Source organism: Armigeres subalbatus, chromosome 1, assembly GCF_024139115.2.
Source record: "Armigeres subalbatus isolate Guangzhou_Male chromosome 1, GZ_Asu_2, whole genome shotgun sequence".
Taxonomy (NCBI): Eukaryota; Metazoa; Arthropoda; class Insecta; order Diptera; family Culicidae; genus Armigeres; species Armigeres subalbatus.
In genome coordinates this window covers 74,233,722-74,252,929 of record NC_085139.1, presented here as the reverse complement: position 1 = coordinate 74,252,929, position 19,208 = coordinate 74,233,722, and the positions used below count along the sequence as shown (strand labels likewise).

General features: G+C 42.9%; 2 protein-coding genes across 10 annotated transcripts in view; one reads left to right on the top strand and one right to left on the bottom strand.

Annotated features, from left to right (window-relative positions):
* Positions 1-2,498: 2,498 nt before the first annotated feature.
* On the top strand, positions 2,499-6,188 carry LOC134206274 (uncharacterized protein K02A2.6-like). The gene has a single exon (XM_062681968.1). It carries the CDS (start codon positions 2,499-2,501, stop codon positions 6,186-6,188), a length of 3,690 nt encoding a protein of 1,229 aa, XP_062537952.1.
* Positions 6,189-17,091: 10,903 nt separating this feature from the next.
* Positions 17,092-19,208, bottom strand: part of LOC134227170 (ras-related and estrogen-regulated growth inhibitor-like) — a 193,360-nt gene continuing 191,243 nt past the window's right edge. For all 9 annotated transcript variants that reach the window (XM_062708553.1, XM_062708528.1, XM_062708486.1 and 6 more), the window contains 4 exons: positions 19,077-19,133; positions 18,932-19,008; positions 18,685-18,866; positions 17,092-17,805 (listed from right to left, as the gene is read on the bottom strand). In XM_062708553.1, coding sequence (XP_062564537.1) covers positions 17,544-17,805; positions 18,685-18,866; positions 18,932-19,008; positions 19,077-19,133 — 578 coding nt within the window. In that variant the 3' untranslated portion in view covers positions 17,092-17,543. The remainder of the gene's footprint in view (positions 17,806-18,684; positions 18,867-18,931; positions 19,009-19,076; positions 19,134-19,208) is intronic.

The window sequence follows — 19,208 nt, the reverse complement described above, 5'->3', positions numbered from 1 at the left end:
GCTGCGCGTATTCTTGGGACAGTCTACCGTCTTGTAGCCGCCCAATGTTAAGCCGCGGCGTCCGACTTCGACGCGTGTTGTACACCGTCGAGAGTTTTGAGCGCACTGCAACGAGGTAGTGGTCAGATTCAATATTCGCACTGCGGTAAGTGCGGACGTTCGTGATGTCGGAGAAGAATTTACCGTCGATTAGAACGTGGTCGATTTGGTTTTCCGTTGGGAGGGGCGATAAGCCCTTCATTATATCTGGCACATCTGCCAGATATTATAAAGGATTTGTACACACTTAACTCATTTCACAGTATTCGGTAAATTTTACCGAAATCACAACAGCAGAACTGTTCGGTAATTATTTTACAGATTTTTTGTAATTTTTTCCATTGTTCAACTGTCAAAATCATCGAAAATCAGTAAAATTATTTATCAAACAGTTCTGCTGTTGAAATTTCGGTAAAATTTTACCGAATTCGGTGATTTATTTTAAGTGTGTAAGGGGGGGGCAATGGGGCCCTCCTTAGCCGTGCGGTAAGGCGCGCGGTTACAAAGCAAGACCATGCTGAGGGTGGCTGGGTTCGATTCCCGGTGCCGGCCTAGGCAATTTTCGGATTGGAAATTGTCTCGACTTCCCTGGGCATAAAATTATCATCGTGTTAGCCTCATGATATACGAATGCAAAAATGGTAACTTGGCTTAGAAACCTCGCAGTTAATAACTGTGGAAGTGGTGAATGAACACTAAGCTGCGAGGCGGCTCTGTCCCAGTGTGAGTATATAATGCCAATACGAAGAAGAAGAAAATTAAAACTATTTTACACTCGATTCCATGCTTTAAACATAAGAATATTCAACTTACCGCACGGCTAAGGAGGGCCTACTTCATGTTAAAACAACCAGAAAATTAATTATTTGTTTAGATGCCATTGTATAGTTTCCATACTTTGAATCTCTTACGCATTTTACCCTTATAAACTTGATTTGTACAAAAATGATGCCAGGATCATACTATTCCAAAGGTTTTAATTTATAGTTCGTTATTTTTCTCTCTATTTTCTCATGATTGTATCATGTTGGATTATTGAGTGGTATGGGCGTTTTGCATCATATTCTCCTGTTAAAACGTAAACATTCAAAATTCGCGCACATACTAATGCAAAATAAATAAGTATTGGGGTAATTTGACATTGGGGGATAAATTTATCCCCCAAAAAAGAACAGACAGGCAAATCTGTCAAAATCCATAGTAAAAAAATTGGATGTCGGTCCTCTGGTTCAAGCAAAGCCTCCTTGGAGTTCAATTTTTGTATCGGAAGGCACGTGCTGTTCTTATGGGCCAAACACAATTGATACGTTTGCGTGCGTTTTGACAGTTTTCCCATGAGAAAACTGTCAAAACACACGCAAACGTATCAATTGTGTTTGGCCCATTATAATCACAGGTTCAGTTCAATATTTTTGAACGCAAACTGAACGCGTTCAAATGCACTGTAACACACTGTAATCATATACAGTATACCCCCGCTGATCCGACAAATGTATGGCCGGACTATCGGGGTTTCTCTCGTTAATCCGACTGTCAAATCCATACAAACGAACCAAAACAAAATCACAGCACAAAATTGAAAACTGACAGCATAATGTGTTTAAATGGGTGTTGATACTTTTTAATCCGGAAAATTCCGAATTAGTGAGATCCGAACTAACGAGTCGTCGGACTAGCGAGGTCCGGATAAACGGGGGGATACTGTAAATCATAACATCTCTTCCTCCCTAACAACTGTTCTTAAACAGATACATAGTCTTAAACATACAGTACATGTTAGTGAGTTAGTGACATCATTACAGATTGAGCCTGTTTGGTGGCTTCCTTACTCTGGTTGATTTTCTTGTTTCTTGGCCAGCAGTGTCTGTTACTAGTCTAGGCTCTTCCAAAACCGGGTTGTCGTGATTTATCTTGGTGATAGGGCTTTGAGGGATTTCACTAGATGGAACTGGACCAGCTAAGGGCATATGGGGTGTGGAAAGCGAAGTTTCACTTGATTGCTCAATAGCATTTCGGTTTTGTACCAGCGGTACGTTTTCATACGCGGAACTACGCTTAGGTAAACCATCAAACAGCTGAGTTTTGACCAAGGGACCTGTAATATGTAGCGACCCCTCGTAAGACACTCATTGCAGTAGTCTCTCCCCCCGTCAACACTCCGCCTCTCACGATGCACGGCGTCAGTACAGTCTTGAGTACGAAGTGTAAAGGATCACCGACACACTCTCTACGGTTACGTTCTAATAAAGTATACGTTTTAACAGTTCAAACCATGTCTCGTTAATTATTAAAACATGGTGTCAGAAGTCGGCGCGAGTTTCGAATAATTTAATTCCGGCGTCATTAGTGTATATCGCGGAAAAAATCGATCGAAAAAATCGCGGAACCGAAGTACGGCCTCACGGTGGCCATTTTGTTTTTTTTAAGTGAGAAGAAAAAATTTACTCGTCCTCATCGACATGGATTCCAATCAATTTAAAATGTTTCTGGATCACCAGGTTAACATGTTTAACCAATTGATGCAGTCAGTAAATGCAACGGCAACATCTGTTGCAACAGCAACTACAGCATCGTTACAAGCGCAGCTTCGTCAAGTGGAGCAGCGCTCATGCGCATCAAGCGTCCCTGTTCCACAGCCGTCGCCACTGGCACTGGATGGCGACATGGAGGAGAATTTTGATTTCTTCGTCAAGAGCTGGAAAGACTACGTCAAGGCGACAGGTATGGAGGATTGGCCACCCGCGGACAACGCTAAGAAAGTCAGCTTTCTGCTGGCTATTATTGGTGAGCCTGCTAGGAAAAAGTATCGCAACTTCGAACTCACTCCTGCGGAAGCTGCTGACACGCAATCGGCTCTACGAGCGATAAAGGCCAAAGTTGTAGCAAAACGTAATATAATTATCGACAGATTGGATTTTTTTTCGGCGGTTCAAGCACCCCGAGAGAATGTTGATGACTTTTGTTCTCGTCTAAAGGGTTTGGCAAAAGTTGCTAGACTCGGAAACCTTGAGTCGGAACTAATGGCGTACAAGTTGGTCACTGCCAACAGGTGGCAGCATTTGCGAACGAAGATGCTAACAATATCCGATATAACCTTGGATAAAGCAGTAGACCTATGTCGTGCAGAAGAGATAACAGAGAAAAGATCACACGAGTTGACGTATGTCACCCCGGAGGCAGAGGTCAACAAAATTGCAAAAGGAAAAGCTCGTTCGAAGCAGGTCAATTCACCAAGATGCAAATTCTGTGGAGATGCCCATGAATTTTCGAAAGGGACGTGTCCTGCCTTGGGAAAACGTTGTTACAAATGTAACGGGAAGAACCATTTCGAAAAGGTGTGTCGTGCAGCAGCAAAGCAGAAGAACCGACGGTCCCGGAGCATCCGAGAAGTAAAGGAGGAATGCAGCTCGGAAGACGAAGCCTCCGAAAATGGAGAGTCATCAGAAGAAAGTGAACAGGAATACCACATAAGCAGAATATTCGACAATTCAGTCGACGGTGGTGGCGTTGTTGCAGAGTTGGACATCAAGTTTGCGAGATCGTGGAAATCAGTTCTTTGTGACCTTGATACAGGAGCCAATGTCAGTTTGATTGGCCTCGACCATCTAAAAAAACTCACAGAAGACCGCAACCCATCCTTGCAACCATCGACTCTGCGATTGCAAAGCTTCGGTGGCAACCCGATTAAAGTTCTAGGAGAAGTGAAAGTGAAGTGTCGTCGGTTGAACCGCAAATACAAGTTAATTTTGCAAGTCGTCGATGTCGAACACCGTCCGTTGCTTTCAGCAAGGGCGTCACGTGAATTGGGTTTTGTCAAGTTTTGCGAAGCAGTAAAATTTAACGCATCAGAACCTAAGCCGTCAATCGACAAGCTGATGAGAGTATACCGAGTACAAGCGCAACAGATCATCGACGAGTATAAGGACCTTTTCGAAGGCTATGGGAAGTTTCCGGGTAAGGTAACACTAGAGCTCGACGAAAACATAAAACCGACAATCCAGTCACCTCGAAGAGTTCCAATAGCCCTGCGTCAAGATCTTAAGAAAGAGCTAGAATCCCTGGAGCAAAGCGGCATTATCGTGAAGGAAAGTAACCACACTAACTGGGTAAGTAACCTGGTTTTGGTACAGCGACCGAAGGCTGGTTTACGCATATGTCTGGATCCGGTGATGTTGAATAAGGCCTTGCGGCGGCCTAATCTGCAGTCAACAACTTTAGATGAAATTCTCCCTGAACTCGGAAAGGCTCGGGTATTCACGACGATAGATACGAAAAAGGGCTTTTGGCACGTGGTGTTAGATGAAGAGAGCAGTAAACTAACTACTTTCTGGACACCATTCGGTAGATATCGATGGACTCGTCTCCCTTTCGGAATAGCATCGGCTCCTGAAATTTTTCAATTGAAGTTGCAGCAAGTGATTCAGGACTTAGAAGGTGTTGAATGCATTGCAGATGACCTGCTCATCTTTGGAATAGGCGATACTTTGGAAGCAGCGTTAAAGAATCACAATCATAATTTGCAGCTACTCTTTCGTCGGTTGAAAGAAAACAACGTCAAGCTAAATCGATCGAAATTAAACGTCTGTCAGACGTCGGTAAAATTTTATGGCCATGTTTTGACCACCCAGGGACTTCGACCGGACGAGACGAAACGGTTGGCCATCAAGAACTACCCAACTCCAAGCGACAGGAAGGAGGTTCATAGATTCATCGGGATGGTTAACTACCTCAGCAAGTTCATACGGAATCTCAGCATCAACCTCACTAATCTTCGTAAGCTGATTTTAGAAACGGTTCCATGGCAGTGGACTCCAGTGGAACAGGAAGAGTTTGAACTAGTGAAGTCCCTTGTTTCCAACATCAACACACTGCAGTATTATGACGTCACGAAGCCATTAACAGTCGAATGCGATGCCAGTTGTTTCGGTTTGGGTGTAGCTGTCTACCAAAATGGTGGCATCATCGGTTATGCATCTAGAACATTGACGGCCACTGAGAAAAACTATGCCCAAATTGAGAAAGAGCTTCTCGCAATTGTTTTTGCTTGCACAAGGTTCGATCAGTTAATTGTGGGGAACCCCAGAACCGTCATCAAAACCGATCACAAGCCACTGCTCAACGTGTTCAACAAACCACTCTTGTCAGCACCAAAACGCCTTCAACATATGCTGCTGAAACTTCAACGGTATAACTTGCATCTGGAATTTGTCACGGGCAAAAACAACGTAGTTGCTGACGCGCTATCTCGGGCTCCACTCCAGAACGAAGATTGTGACTCGTACGAAAAAATGAATGTCTACGAAGTTCTACAGGAAATGTCCCAAGTAAAGCTCAGCAGTTTTCTCAACGTCTCGGATGCTAGACTCGCAGAACTTGCTGAATATACGAACGGGGATTCCTCTCTACAAGCTATCACCCACTACATCCAACACGGGTGGCCTAGTACAGTTGATCAAGTACCTGACGGAGCAAAAATATATTTTGCTTATCGGCATGAGTTGGCCACTCAAGACGGACTGATATTTCGTGGTGACCGTATTCTTGTTCCTCACGCCTTGAGACGTAAACTTGTGGACAGTTGCCATGCAAGCCATAACGGCATAGAAGCTACTTTGAAACTGGCTCGATCAAATCTTTTCTGGCCGGGAATGAGCTCCCAAGTAAAAGACGTCGTGAAACAGTGCTCTGTGTGTGCCAAGTTCGCTCCGTGTCAAGCAAATCCACCGATGAGATCTCACAAAATTCCGGTGTACCCATTCCAAATGGTTTCATTGGACGTGTTTTTCGCTGAATATAGAGGATCAAAACGAAAGTTCTTGGTAACGGTGGATCATTACTCGGATTTTTTTGACGATGCAACACCATCGAAATTTGCTTCACCCGTTCTACCACCCTCTTCGGTGACATCAAACGGTGTCAAAAACAATCATCAAAATGACGTTCAACCAGTTCAGCAGTCATCATCATCATCAAACGATTCAAGCGTAACATTTGAAGAAGTCCCAAATGAAAATGCACCAACAACGATGAGCTCAACTGAATCGGCCGGAGTCGTCTCACCATCAACAAGAAGCACACCCGATACAAGCTGCGAACGCCCTAGACGACAAACTCGTTTGCCATCACGATTCCGGGATTATCAACTTTAATTTTATTGTGGGGAGGATGTTGTAATATGTAGCGACCCCTCGTAAGACACTCATTGCAGTAGTCTCTCCCCCCGTCAACACTCCGCCTCTCACGATGCACGGCGTCAGTACAGTCTTGAGTACGAAGTGTAAAGGATCACCGACACACTCTCTACGGTTACGTTCTAATAAAGTATACGTTTTAACAGTTCAAACCATGTCTCGTTAATTATTAAAACAGGACCTTTTCGATGCTGATCAACATGCCGCTTCCACAACCTTCCGTCATCAAGCTCGACCATATAGTGTAACTTACCAACGCGCTCGGTCACAACACCAAAACGCCATTTTTCCGCAGATAGAAAGTCTCTTGCCGTCACCCTATCGTTTACCGCGAATGAACGAACTGCTATCTCTTCCCCACGGGTAGAAGAGCCATCTCCTTTCGTCGGAATCATCAAATCAATGCGTGACCTGATCTGCCTACCGAACACTAACATAGACGGACTGCGACCGGTTGAAGGGTGAACAGTTCGCCTGTATGCCATCAAGATATTCTGTAATTCCGTTGAGATTTCTGAGCGAGAACAACGCAAGGTTTTGATCTTGTCTTTGAACGTTTGGACATATCTCTCAGCTTGTCCGTTTGTTGCTGGGTGGTATGGAGCACCCATTTTATGGACGATTCCGTTTCTTTTCAAGAACATCTGGAACATATCGGATGTAAACTGGGATCCTCTATCCGTGACAAGAACGGATGGTAAACCGAATGTGGCAAAAAAATCTCGCAAACGGTTGATAGTAGTATCTGTTGAAATATCTGGGATTATTTTCACCTCTGGCCATTTACTGTATGCATCAACAATAATCAGAAAAAAACAACCCATAAACGGCCCGGCAAAATCCGCGTGAATCCGTTGAAATGGCCCTGATGGTCGCTCCCAACAATGTACAGGAACTCTCGCTGGATCAGTTCTTGTTCTTGCGCAATCCGGGCAATCGCGGGCCATATCCATGATGTCCCGATCAACAGTTTCCCACCAGCAATAAGACCTAGCGAGAGACTTCATGCGAGAAACTCCGAAGTGTCCGAAGTGCAGCTCTTGCAAAACCCGCGTCCGAAGTGTTTCTGGAATATACACTCGAATTCCTTTCATCAAACAGCCGCTTTGTAGGGTAAATTCGGTTTGATCGATGCCGAATCTGTCACGACCCTCCACGCATCTTCCGGATTTCAACCCTTGAAGTAGGTTCTTTACGCTTTTATCGTTGCTAGTGTGTTCTTCCAACTCCTCTATGTTTATGGGTAAAGTTTCTATCTGTTCGAGTTCCAACACATCAACTTCTTCTACCATTTTATTATTCACGACTTCCGAAATCGGTAAACGAGACATTCCATCGGCATTAGCATGATGTTTGGACGGCCGGTATCGAATTTCAAAATCAAACGACTCTAGAAAAACTGCGTAGTGTTGCATGCGTAATGCAGACAGCGTTGGAAGACCTTTATCTGGTGAGAAAATCTGGGTAACCGGTTTGTTATCCGTAACAAGTACAAATTTCCGACCAAACAAATATTGGTGGAATTTTTTTACGCCGTATATAATCGCGTAAGCCTCTTTGTCGACCTGAGTGTAGTTCTGTTGTGTAGTGTTCAACGTTTGGGAAGCGTACTGAATTGGATGCTCATTTCCGTCAGGGTAGATGTGACTTAGGACGGCCCCAACCCCATACGGTGATGCATCGGTTGCTAGCACGAGAGGAAGCGTTGTATCATAGTGTACCAGAACACGATCTGATTGCATCTCCGCTTTGACCCAGTTGAAAGCCAATTCGCATTTGTTATCCCAAATAAACGGTGTCTTATCTTTTAACAGATTATTGATAGGATATATCCGAGTGCTAAGATTCGGCAAGAACCTCCCATAGTAGTTTACAAGTCCGAGAAAAGCACGAACTTGTTCACGATTTTCAGGATGAGGCATTTCCTGAATGGCAGCTACTTTTTGCTTCGTTTTGTGAATACCGCGACGGTCAACGGCATATCCACAATATTCAATAGTGTCCGCAAAGAATTCACATTTAGAAACGTTCACCCGCATGTTATGCTCGTTGAATCTACGTAAAACCTCCCGCAGACGTTCTAGGTGGGTAGCAGCATCCGGACCAGTAACTTTGACGTCATCCAGAAAAACCGAGACTCCAGGAATACCTTGTAGTATTTGGGATATTTCGCGTTGAAATATAGCAGGCGCAGACGCCACACCATACATCAGCCGAGTAGGTTGAAACAAACCTAGATGCGTGTTGAGGGTAAGCACTTGTTGGTCCTCTTCGCGAACGCCCATTTGCAAATACGCTTGCGCTAAATCTAATTTTGAAAATTTCTCTCCTCCAGCCATATTTGAAAAAAGTTCGTCGATTGTGGGTAGAGGATGCTCGTCGACTAACAGGTTTTTATTTACCGTTAGCTTATAATCGCCGCACAGACGCACTTTATTTCCAGACTTCATAACAGGAACCACAGGTGTGCCCCAGTTGCTGTGATTGACTTTAACTAGCACTCCTGATTGCACCATATCGTTTATCTCCCGCTCAACGACGTCGCGAATAGCAAAGGGTAATGGACGAGCTTTAAGAAACACAGGCTTACAGTTTTCTTTCATAGTAATTGAAGCTTCAACCCCTGTTATCTTACCAATCGATTCACTGAAAACCGAAGAAAACTCATCCAACAACAAATTTAAAGCACTAAAGAAAGGAGAACGTTCAACATTATTGACATTGGAGACAGATGTACCCATGATATCATTCCAACTCAATTGCAACGATCGCATCCACTCGCGCCCAAGAAGAGGGTGTCGATCTGTACTAACGACGAACAACCGCATAGACTTATTTGTTCCTTTGTACGAAACATCGACTGAAACCGTTCCATACACTTCGATTACATTCCCACAGTAACTGCGAAGCTCCATAGATGTCTCCTGAAGTGGGAGATCATGAAAACATTTGATTTTATCACCAAGACTCATCAACGACACCGGCGAGTTTGATTTCGCTCCACTCGTGTCCCTGTTCGAATCTTCTCAGGTTATGAGCCCAGCGCTACGCCCTAACCTCAAAAGTGTTTTTCGGTAATCGCACGTGCGTGATCTTCGGAAAAGATCGTGTCTTTCTTCGGTTTGTTCAAAAGCAGTGGATTTTTTTTTGTCGAGTGAGAGCGGTTATTTCCAGAATGGAAGTGGACAGAAAAGTATATCTTTTTGACGGGAGTAATTTCGCTAATTGGAGCTTCCGAATGGAGGTCCATTTGGAAGAGCTCGGGCTCCTTCCGTGCATCGAACAAGAAGCAGATGATGTGCCGGAATATCGTGTTGTTGCAACAGATACAGCTGAAGAGAAGTTGAAGAAAGAAAATTATTGGCAGAAAGAAGAGTGAAAGAAGTTAAGTGCAAATCAGTCCTGATAAGGAACATAGCGGATTCGCAGCTTGAATATGTCAAGCAGAAGCGAACGCCTGTGGAAATCTGGGGCTTTGCAAAATGCTTTCGCTCGGAAAGGTATTTCGGGTCAATTTTTCTTGCTTAAGAAGTTGTCTGCAATGAAATACGATGAAGGCGGACCGATGGAGGAGCATTTGCTGGTGTTCGATAGAATAGTGCGCGATTTGCATTCGGCGGGCATAAAGTTGGATGAGCGTTTGATTGTATTTTATTTGCTCCAAACGATGCCGCGGTCTTACGGTCAGCTGGTGACAGTGCTCGAGACTCTTTCGGATGACCAGTGTACGTTTGATTTTGTACGGGCGCGATTGTTGAACGAAAGTGTGAAGCGAGCAAATAGTGATGATGCGCAAGTGGATGAGCCCACTGCTTTCGCCGGTAAATCGTTCGGGAAACATGACAGCCGACAGAAAAGCAACAGGAAGCTAAAGTGTTTTTCTTGTGGACAACTCGGACATAAACGAGCGGAATGTACAAGTCGGAAGGATCAAGGGTACGAGAGAGAGAATAAGAAGAGTGTAAATAAGGGAAAAGCTCACGTCAGCGAAAAAGAAGTGGCTTTCGTTAGTAGTCTGGTTAGTGGTTGTTCGGATGGCAATGTAAACGACTCGCGGAACAGTGCTGTATCGTGGATTTTGGACTCCGGTGCATCCGACCACATGGTGGGGACGACGGATTGGTTACGCGATGTGAAGCTATTGGACGAACCAGTGTTTATAAAAGTTGCGTCCGGACAAGTGCTTGAGTGCAAACATGCTGGTACTGTGGACATGGTGTCGAACCTTGGTAGAAAGAAACAAAAGTGTGTTGTGCATGATGTTCTTTATGTCCCGGGACTCAGATACAACTTGTTCTCGATAAGGCGGGTGGGTCTGCTGGGAATGGAAGTTGTTTTCGGGAAGAACAGTGCAGTGATAAAGCGAAATGGCGAAGTCGTTTGCGTGGCCAAACGAACGGGCTGCTTATATGAGCTGGACGCGAAAGTGTGTAAGACAAAGGAACAGAAAGCCTTTATGAGTGAAAAGTCCATGAGTGATGAAGAGTTGTGGCATCGGCGGTATGGCCACATAGGGAGAAGTGGACTAACGAAGCTGGTACGTGAAAACATGGTAAAAGGTATAGTGTTGAAGAAAGGTGAAATTCCAGAAGGCAAGCTGTGTGAACCTTGCTTGAAAGGAAAGCAGACACGACGGCCCTTCATAGAGATGCCCTTGCCTAGGAGTGCACGTCCTCTGGAGCTGATTCACAGCGACGTTTGTGGAGGTATGAAGCCAGCTGCATGGAACGGTAAGCGTTATTATGTCTCTTTACCGACGATTTTACCCATTTTTCGGCCGTGTACATACTAAGTACCAAAGATGAGGTGCACGATGCTTTTGTGACTTTTGCGGCTATGGCAGAGTCGCATTTTGACAGCAGAATATCGCGGCTCAGATGTGACAATGGGGGCGAGTACGTAGGGGACAAATTTCGTGATTTCTGCCGTTTGAAGGGCATACAGCTAGAGTACACCGTTCCGTACACACCGCAGCAGAACGGCGTGAGCGAACGGCTTAATCGGACGATTATGGACAAAGCAAGGGCAATGATAGAGGATGCAGGGATGGCGGAGAACATGTGGTGCGAGGCGGTTTTGACAGCTGTGTACATCATCAACCGTAGCCCATCAGCAGCATTGCCGAGTGGAAAGACGCCCTATGAGATGTGGTACAGCCACAAACCTGATGTCTCCATGTTCCGGATTTTCGGTAGTAAGGCTTACTGTTTCGTACCGAAAGAAAAACGAAACAAGCTGGAGGCGCGCAGTAAACCGTGTTTCTTTGTCGGATACGGAGTGAATGGTTATCGGCTGTGGGACGGCCGAAAGATATTCATCGGTCGCGACGTTGCTGTTAATGAATCTGCTGATCTATCGAGTGGAGGAGGGGCTACTTCTGTAGAGACACAGGATAATGAAACTGTCGAGTTGGCTGGACCGATGCGTGTGGATTCGGAGGTTTATTCCTCCAATCCGGAGCCTGTGTTTAATGTTGTAAATCCAGAGATTGCTGAGCAGAATGACGATGCTGATCATCATCCGTGCGAGTTTCTGGACGTGAGTGAAGATGAGGAATACGGAGACTGCGAAGATGGCAACGGTCTGGAAGAGCAAGATCCCTTGGAAACCCGTCGGAGTGAACGTAAACGTAACATGCCAACAAGACTTAAGGACTATTCTTGTATCGCTTTCGCGCTTAACGCAGAAAGTTACGTTGATAATCTTCCAACCTCGATCGAAGATTTACGTGAGCGGGATGATTGGCCTGAGTGGAAAGTAGCTATCGACGAAGAGCTCAAATCCTTGGCCGACAACGACACTTGGCATCTGGTAGACCTTCCGAAAGGACGGAAGCCAGTCGATTGCAAGTGGGTGTTCCGTCTGAAAACCAACCCGGACGGTTCTATTCAAAAGAGGAAAGCTAGGCTGGTAGCTAAAGGTTTCACCCAGCGCTATGGCTATGATTTTCATGAAACGTATGCCCCTGTGATCAAGATGTCAACTGTGCGGATGATGCTAGCTTTAGCAAACCACCATAATTTTGTAGTTCATCAAATGGACGTAAAGGCGGCCTTTCTGAACGGGATCCTCACTGAGGACATATACATGCGCCAGCCAGAAGGATTTGCGGAGGGGAATCGTGTATGTAAACTAAACAAATCCATCTATGGGCTGAAGCAGTCTTCCAAGACCTGGAATGATAGATTCGACGAATTCGTGAAACAAATTGGATTCCAGCGCTGTATGGAAGACAGTTGTTTGTATGTTCGCCAAGGAAGATCCGGACCTGTGTACCTTGTGTTATACGTTGATGATGCTCTTATCATGTCAAAGAATCTGCAGGAAGTTGAAACAGTGAAGAGGCTGCTGCTACGAGAGTTTCGCATGGAAGATTTGGGAGAAGCTCAGATGTTTCTGGGAATTCGGATCGAGCGAGACGTCAGGAATGGAATCATGAAACTTAGCCAGCCCGGTTACACCGAGGCCGTCCTTAGGCGATTCGGCATGGAAGCATGCAAACCAGTTTCAACGCCCATGGTCCCAAATCTACAGCTTTATAAGTCATCGGACGAAGAGAAACTTGACAAGCCTTACCGGGAATTGATAGGTTGCCTCACTTACCTGATGGTAACCACTCGTCCTGACATTAGTGCTGCTGTGACTTATTTTAGTCAATTCCAGTGCAATCCTTCCCAGGAGCATTGGTCTCAGGTGAAAAGGATATTACGATTTTTAAGAGGAACGACGCAACATGGATTGGTGTATAAGAGACAACAATCGGCTAAGCAGATAGCTGGTTATGCAGATGCCAATTGGGCTACTGACCCCAATGATCGTCACTCTGTATCTGGATACGTATTCCAAATATATGGTGCAACTACGTCTTGGAGTACACGTAAGCAAAGAACTATTGCTCTGTCGTCTACCGAATCAGAGTGTAGCGCTTTGGCCGACTGTATTTGTGAATCGTTGTGGATCTCCAAGTTATTCAACGAGTTGAACATTCTGGACAAAGAGAACATCATTATTTTCGAGGATAACCAATCGGCGATTGCAATTGCTTCATCTGATGCACCCCCAAAAAACTGAAACACACGGACGTCAAATTGCAGTTCATCAAAGAATGTGTTATGAAGCGAAAAGTGACAATTCAGTATTTGCCGAGCAATGAACAACCAGCGGACATGTTGACGAAAGGTCTAGTTCTTACAACCTTCAAGAAGCATTGTTCTATTTTGGGAATTCAAAAGTGATAAATTTGAGGAGGGGTGTTGGAGCAAATGTTACCACTTATATTTGAATGTGTAATTTGTATCACCTGAATGTATACACATTGATCATGTTCTGACTCTTTGTTATTTACGGTATAATAAACACTTCCAAACTGTACTTCGAACTGAACTAACGTGTTTGATTTCGCTCCACTCGTGTCCCTGTTCGAATCTTCTCATTACATACATCGATCATGCAGATTTCATTTACTTCAATGTTATCAGAGTACTCATCCTGTTCATGTTCTTCGACCATATTGGTATTGAACTTCGGATACTTGTTTGCAATTACATTTCGTTTCACTGCAGGGGCATTATTAGATGTAAAACCGAGACACACGCGCTTCAAGTGTCCTTTCATTTTGCAGTAACTGCAAACTGTATTTCTATGAACACAAACATTAGCCAAATGTGTCTCACTTCCACACCTAAAACAAGATCTGTTAGTAGTATTAGTTACCTTTACGTCAGCAGTACCAGCGGTTATCTGGTTTGAAGAAGCGTGTCGTTTCGATTTCCTTTCGTCCATCAGATTTACGTCCTGCATCCGTCGGTTAATCACATCCGCTCCTTCACCTGATGCCTCCATCGACAAAGAAATTTCCTTGGCTTTCTCAAATGTCAAATCTCGCTCTTCGATCAGCCGCGTTCGAATCCGCTGATTCCGCACTCCGAATACTAATTGATTCCGTAAAGCTTTCGTAAGATAGGTTCCGAACTTGCAATGTTTCGCTTCTCGTTGTAGGGCGGTGATAAATTCCGGAATAGTTTCTCCTTCACGTTGATTTCTGGACCGGAATCTCCATAGTTCAACCATCTCCAGTGGTTCGGGATCAAAATAGTTGTCCAGCGTAGCCACAATTTCGTCGTACGATTTTGTTTCCGGCTCGGTAGGAGAAAGATGATCGCAAAGCAGGTTATATGTATCCGATCCCATGTAGTACAGCAACATATTCTTCTTATTGGCATCCGGCACACCGAAAATTTGCATCGCACTCTCGAGGCGCTTTACCCAGCGGCACCATTTCGATTTATGTTTTTCGTATGGTTCGAACGCGAAGGTGGGTGGCACAGCAGGGGCAGTATCGTCATCCGAAGCCGGCATTTTCTGTAGTCTTCTCTCTCAGCAGCAGTACATCAGCAAAACTTTCACAAAACTTCAGCAGTCAACAGCACTTCCTCTTTCTTCCGCAAGTGAACCAGCAAATAGCACGACACTCTTCCAGTGTACGGTAGCAAACAGCAGAGATGTTTTCACGTAGTATTGGTAGAAGCAGCAATGATTTCACATCAGTCCACACCTTCTTTGTATTAGTAGCAGCAAATCATAACCTCTTTCGTCTTCCGCATTTGTCGAACAGAATTGCGAACTGATCGGCTTGTAATGCTAGCGTTCCTCCCTTCAATGGGTTGTATCCCATCCGACTCGTCGCCAACTGTCGTAATTTGGAGAGTACAGTAAAAACAGCGTGTTTTCTCTTCGACCGACTATAACAGAATGACGTTTTATTTCATCGTATCAAGGTACATTGATCATAACAGGTGGGACAAAGTTATAGAGACTAATATAATAATAGATTGGCGATCTAACTACTAGTAAATCATAACAAGGACATGCCCTTCTTTTTCATTAAAAACCAGATGTCCTCCTTTTGCGCTAAAATGTCCTCCTTTTTGATTTTTTTGGAAAAACAGTTGCATTGATAGCTAAAAAATGAAAAAAATCTAGTTTAACAAACAATAATACGTCAGAAGTCAATTCTGTAACAAAACATTGAACACGTTTGCGTTTCTGGTTTTAATTCTGAAATATTTTCCATTAAGTGAAACGCGTGAGTTACAGTAATACAGGGTTCAAAAATATCAGAAGCATCGGAACTGTGAGAAATGGATGGAAAAAAGAATGTAAATACTTCTCAAAATTTTCTGCGAGTAAAAACCCATCAAATTGCCTTTTAAAGGCGTTGCACGGTATGCTTTTTGAATATATGATGCACAGAGCAGCCGCCGGAATAGAAATACCTAAAACTAATCTGGACAGTTTTGAGTTTCTTTAGTCTAAATCTAAACAGTTTAGAATTTGTTCAATTGAGAACTTTGTGGTCATACAGTTAACAGTATCATTCTAATTCATATGCCTTAAATTTTGATTCGCGATGGCATTCAAGTAAAAAAATTCGCTGGACAACAAAGTATCTTGTTTTCGATCCTTATAGAACCTAATATTCGGTAAGTTGGCTATTTTTCAATATAGTATTTAGAATTGAAAACACTGATTTTTGTTAGAATTCTGTTGAATATCGCTGAAAATGTCAGCATAATAATATTCAAAATTTGTCTTTCCATTAAGAAGATTTTGCTGGTAGTTTATAATTAGAAAGTGCTTTATGTAGACTATAATGAAAGTCGAAAAGAGGAACATTTAGAGTTAATAAAGATAACAGATTACTTAATAAAATATGAGAAGATGTTGTATTTGTCTCGATTTACAAAAACTTCTTTTAATGCACTTTAATGTGCAAAAAACTAACAAATATAATATTCTCAATCATTTTAAAAATTTTGAATCGATCGATGATTTTTATTGTCCTCCTTTTTCAACCAAATGTCCTCCTTTTTCGCTAAATTCGGGTGAACTGTCCTCCTTTGGAAAAAAATCATATGGTCACCCTAGGTTGTATCTTACATGCAAAATGACTTGTAACTTGTGACAGCAACCCATCTTTATCTTTCGTATGTTCGAAATCAACAATCACCCGTCCCAAGTGAGCTGAAAAAAGAAATTAGTGTTGTGCTGAATCATCATCAGACGATAATGATTGCAATTTTCATATGAAAACTTTTCACGTGAAAACAGTAGGCGAGTTGTCGTTCAAACATTAATCTTTACTAATATCAGCTAATTGTCAACAGTCCTGTTATATCTTCTATTTGGCATTATGGTTTCATGGTAGTAAGGAAAAAGATTTCAAAACGTAACGGTAAATGCTTGAAATCACGATACGATTTTCAAACGGTTCTTAATCGTTGGCGAGTTTTTATCACTTGATAGTTTAAAAGTAAGATCGCGGGTGAGTTTTGATCAAACTCGATTTTTTGAAAATTCGATTTTTCCCATCCCTGGGGACAAAGTGTCAACATTTTGTCCTTTTTGCTCGAGACTTTCGCGGGTTTAAATGAGATTTGGTGGACATTCATTGTTTTTGCTGTTTGGCGTCAAAACCAAAAGTAAGCAACCTGGCTGATGGAATAATCATGGTTGGAAATGCAATTTATGAAGATTTATAACAGTTTATAATGATAAATGTGCTCAACCGTAGCATATTGGGCCAAGGTTGGTTCGAGCCGTATACTCTAAATTTCATTGTTTCGATTATTTTTATTCAATAACTAGTTCTATTCAAACTTTAAAATGGTAATATTTATCTCATTCAATTTAAAATTGTAAGGTCCAATGTAAGGTCCCACGGTTGGACCAGCCTATCCCCGCCCCCTGCCAAATGATTCTGGCCTTGGTACTCTCGACTGAAGAACTTAAAATTTAAAAATTCACATCAATAAAGGAAGACAACAAATTTTGGCAGTGATAAAGAGAAAATTTAAAACAATTCTGTATCCGAAAATAATAATCCAAACTGCTTTGATTTATTCAGGTTCAAATATCGCATCAAATAAAAAAGTGCGCGCACTTACAAGCTAACAGATATAGGAACGTCGTGTGTCCACGTAATGAAATCAATTCAATATTGTTGTTTTTAAACTACTTAGGAAATCTCTTAAAATATTTGCGATAAGTGATTTCTTGCATTTTACAATATAAAACTACATTTAATGTCTCAAAATGTTGCAGAAAGATCTATTATGTACATTTACTTGTCCGCAAAAATGACACTTTACAACTAAGGAATGGTTGTGGATTGAGTAATGAGTATATTAACTTATAACTAATAAATCGTTATCTACATTTTACATCCTATAATCTAATCGTTGTACAATCGCTCCAACTTAGCTCTATTTACACCACACGCCCAGAATCGTGGTCTACCATCTTCGTTGGACGTCATATACTGAGCGAAGGCCTCTTCTTCCGTTCGCCTTTGCTGCTGTTTTTGCCGAAAATATTCCCGAGAGCTTTCGAGACACTGTTGACGCCGAGCTTTCGCCGCAGTGGCAGGGCCCGGAACAGCTGCGTCGAGCGGGCCTCTCGGATGAGCGACTGGAAGGCCAGCGAAACGCCGGCAAAGTTTTCCGCCGCCGAAACTTCGTAGAATTGGCACGAGTAGCGGAAGGACAGCTCCTGGCCGTCGTTGACGGAGATTTCCCTGGAAGGAGAAAGACGTATGGAATGATTGTGGAATTATTGTTCTCGGATTAAGGGCAAGCCTCCCGGGATCTAAAACTTAATGCACTCGCGTTTTAAAGGGTACGCTATTCAACACGGAAGCAACGCACAACTGCCATTTTCATTATTTCACGCATGCTGTGACGCAGCAAAGCTGAAATAATAAAAAATGATAGTTGTGCCTTGCTTCCGTATTGAATGATGGGCCCTTGAAAACGCGAGTATATTGAGTTTTGGATTCTATGCGGCTTGTCCTTAAACTCAGTTTCGTAAAGTTTAAAAACGCTTCTCGATGCACGTTTCGACATATTTAAGTTAGACACACAATTGAAATGGTTTTTACAAAAAACAGGTTAAAAAAAATATCATCAGTGAGCACATCAGTGAGTCATCAAAGAAATGAATAGAAGCAGTGACAGTGTGATTTTTGCATTCGTGTCAAACGTTGTTTTTCTTCGAATTGCTAATGCAAATGCAAATGCTAATGCTAAATGCAAATATTTAGGCTTGGGATAAATACTGGAAAAACTTCAATTTTTCATTTCAGTCAATCCTGTACAGTTAAACTAATGAAAAAATCAGCACATTCCGTAAAATAAATGTTGGTAACATTTTTCGAATAGGCTTGTTTTCCAATCGAAGACTGATTTTTGCTAAGTCTTTTCACAATTCTAGCATATTCTACAAACAACATGGAATCGATACTAATTACCTGTTGCTCAAAGCTAGGGAAGTGAATAAAAGGAATAGTTTATGCAAAAAACAAAAGTTACGAAATAACTTTACGGCAACAATGAACGTGGGGGAAGAAAATATTTCTTATACATAAATAATTATTCGCTAATGGCTACATAATTACCTTGCATGATCAAGATCACTTTTGTTCCCGAGCAGCAAGATCGTGTAGTAGGAGGGCAGCTTGAGCTTTGTCAACTGCTGCAAATAGTCGGCAGCCTCCTCGAAGCTAGCCTTATCACAGATGGAATACACCACGACGAATGCGTCACCCCATCGGAGATGCTCGTACAGGCAGCCCCGTTTCTATGCGAGATGGCAAAAACAAATTTAGACCCTTGGAGGCTGCATTTACTGGCTATGAAACTTACGTCGCATTTGGATGTGTCCAAAATTTCCACTTCGGTTGTGACATTGTCATAGATAACGCTGTGCCGGTAGACGAAATCTAGAACGAAAAACTGCAATTAGATACAGAAGACTTCAATGATGCGCCTGTGAAAGTGAGTGACGAACCTCTCGAAGAGCTGTACTCTCCAATATATCGTTTCGTCAGGTATCGCACGGTGACGGCTGCAACGATAAACAAAAAAAAATGATTAGGCACAACGTTAATTTACATACACAGTGGGTTAGCAGAACCTTCAA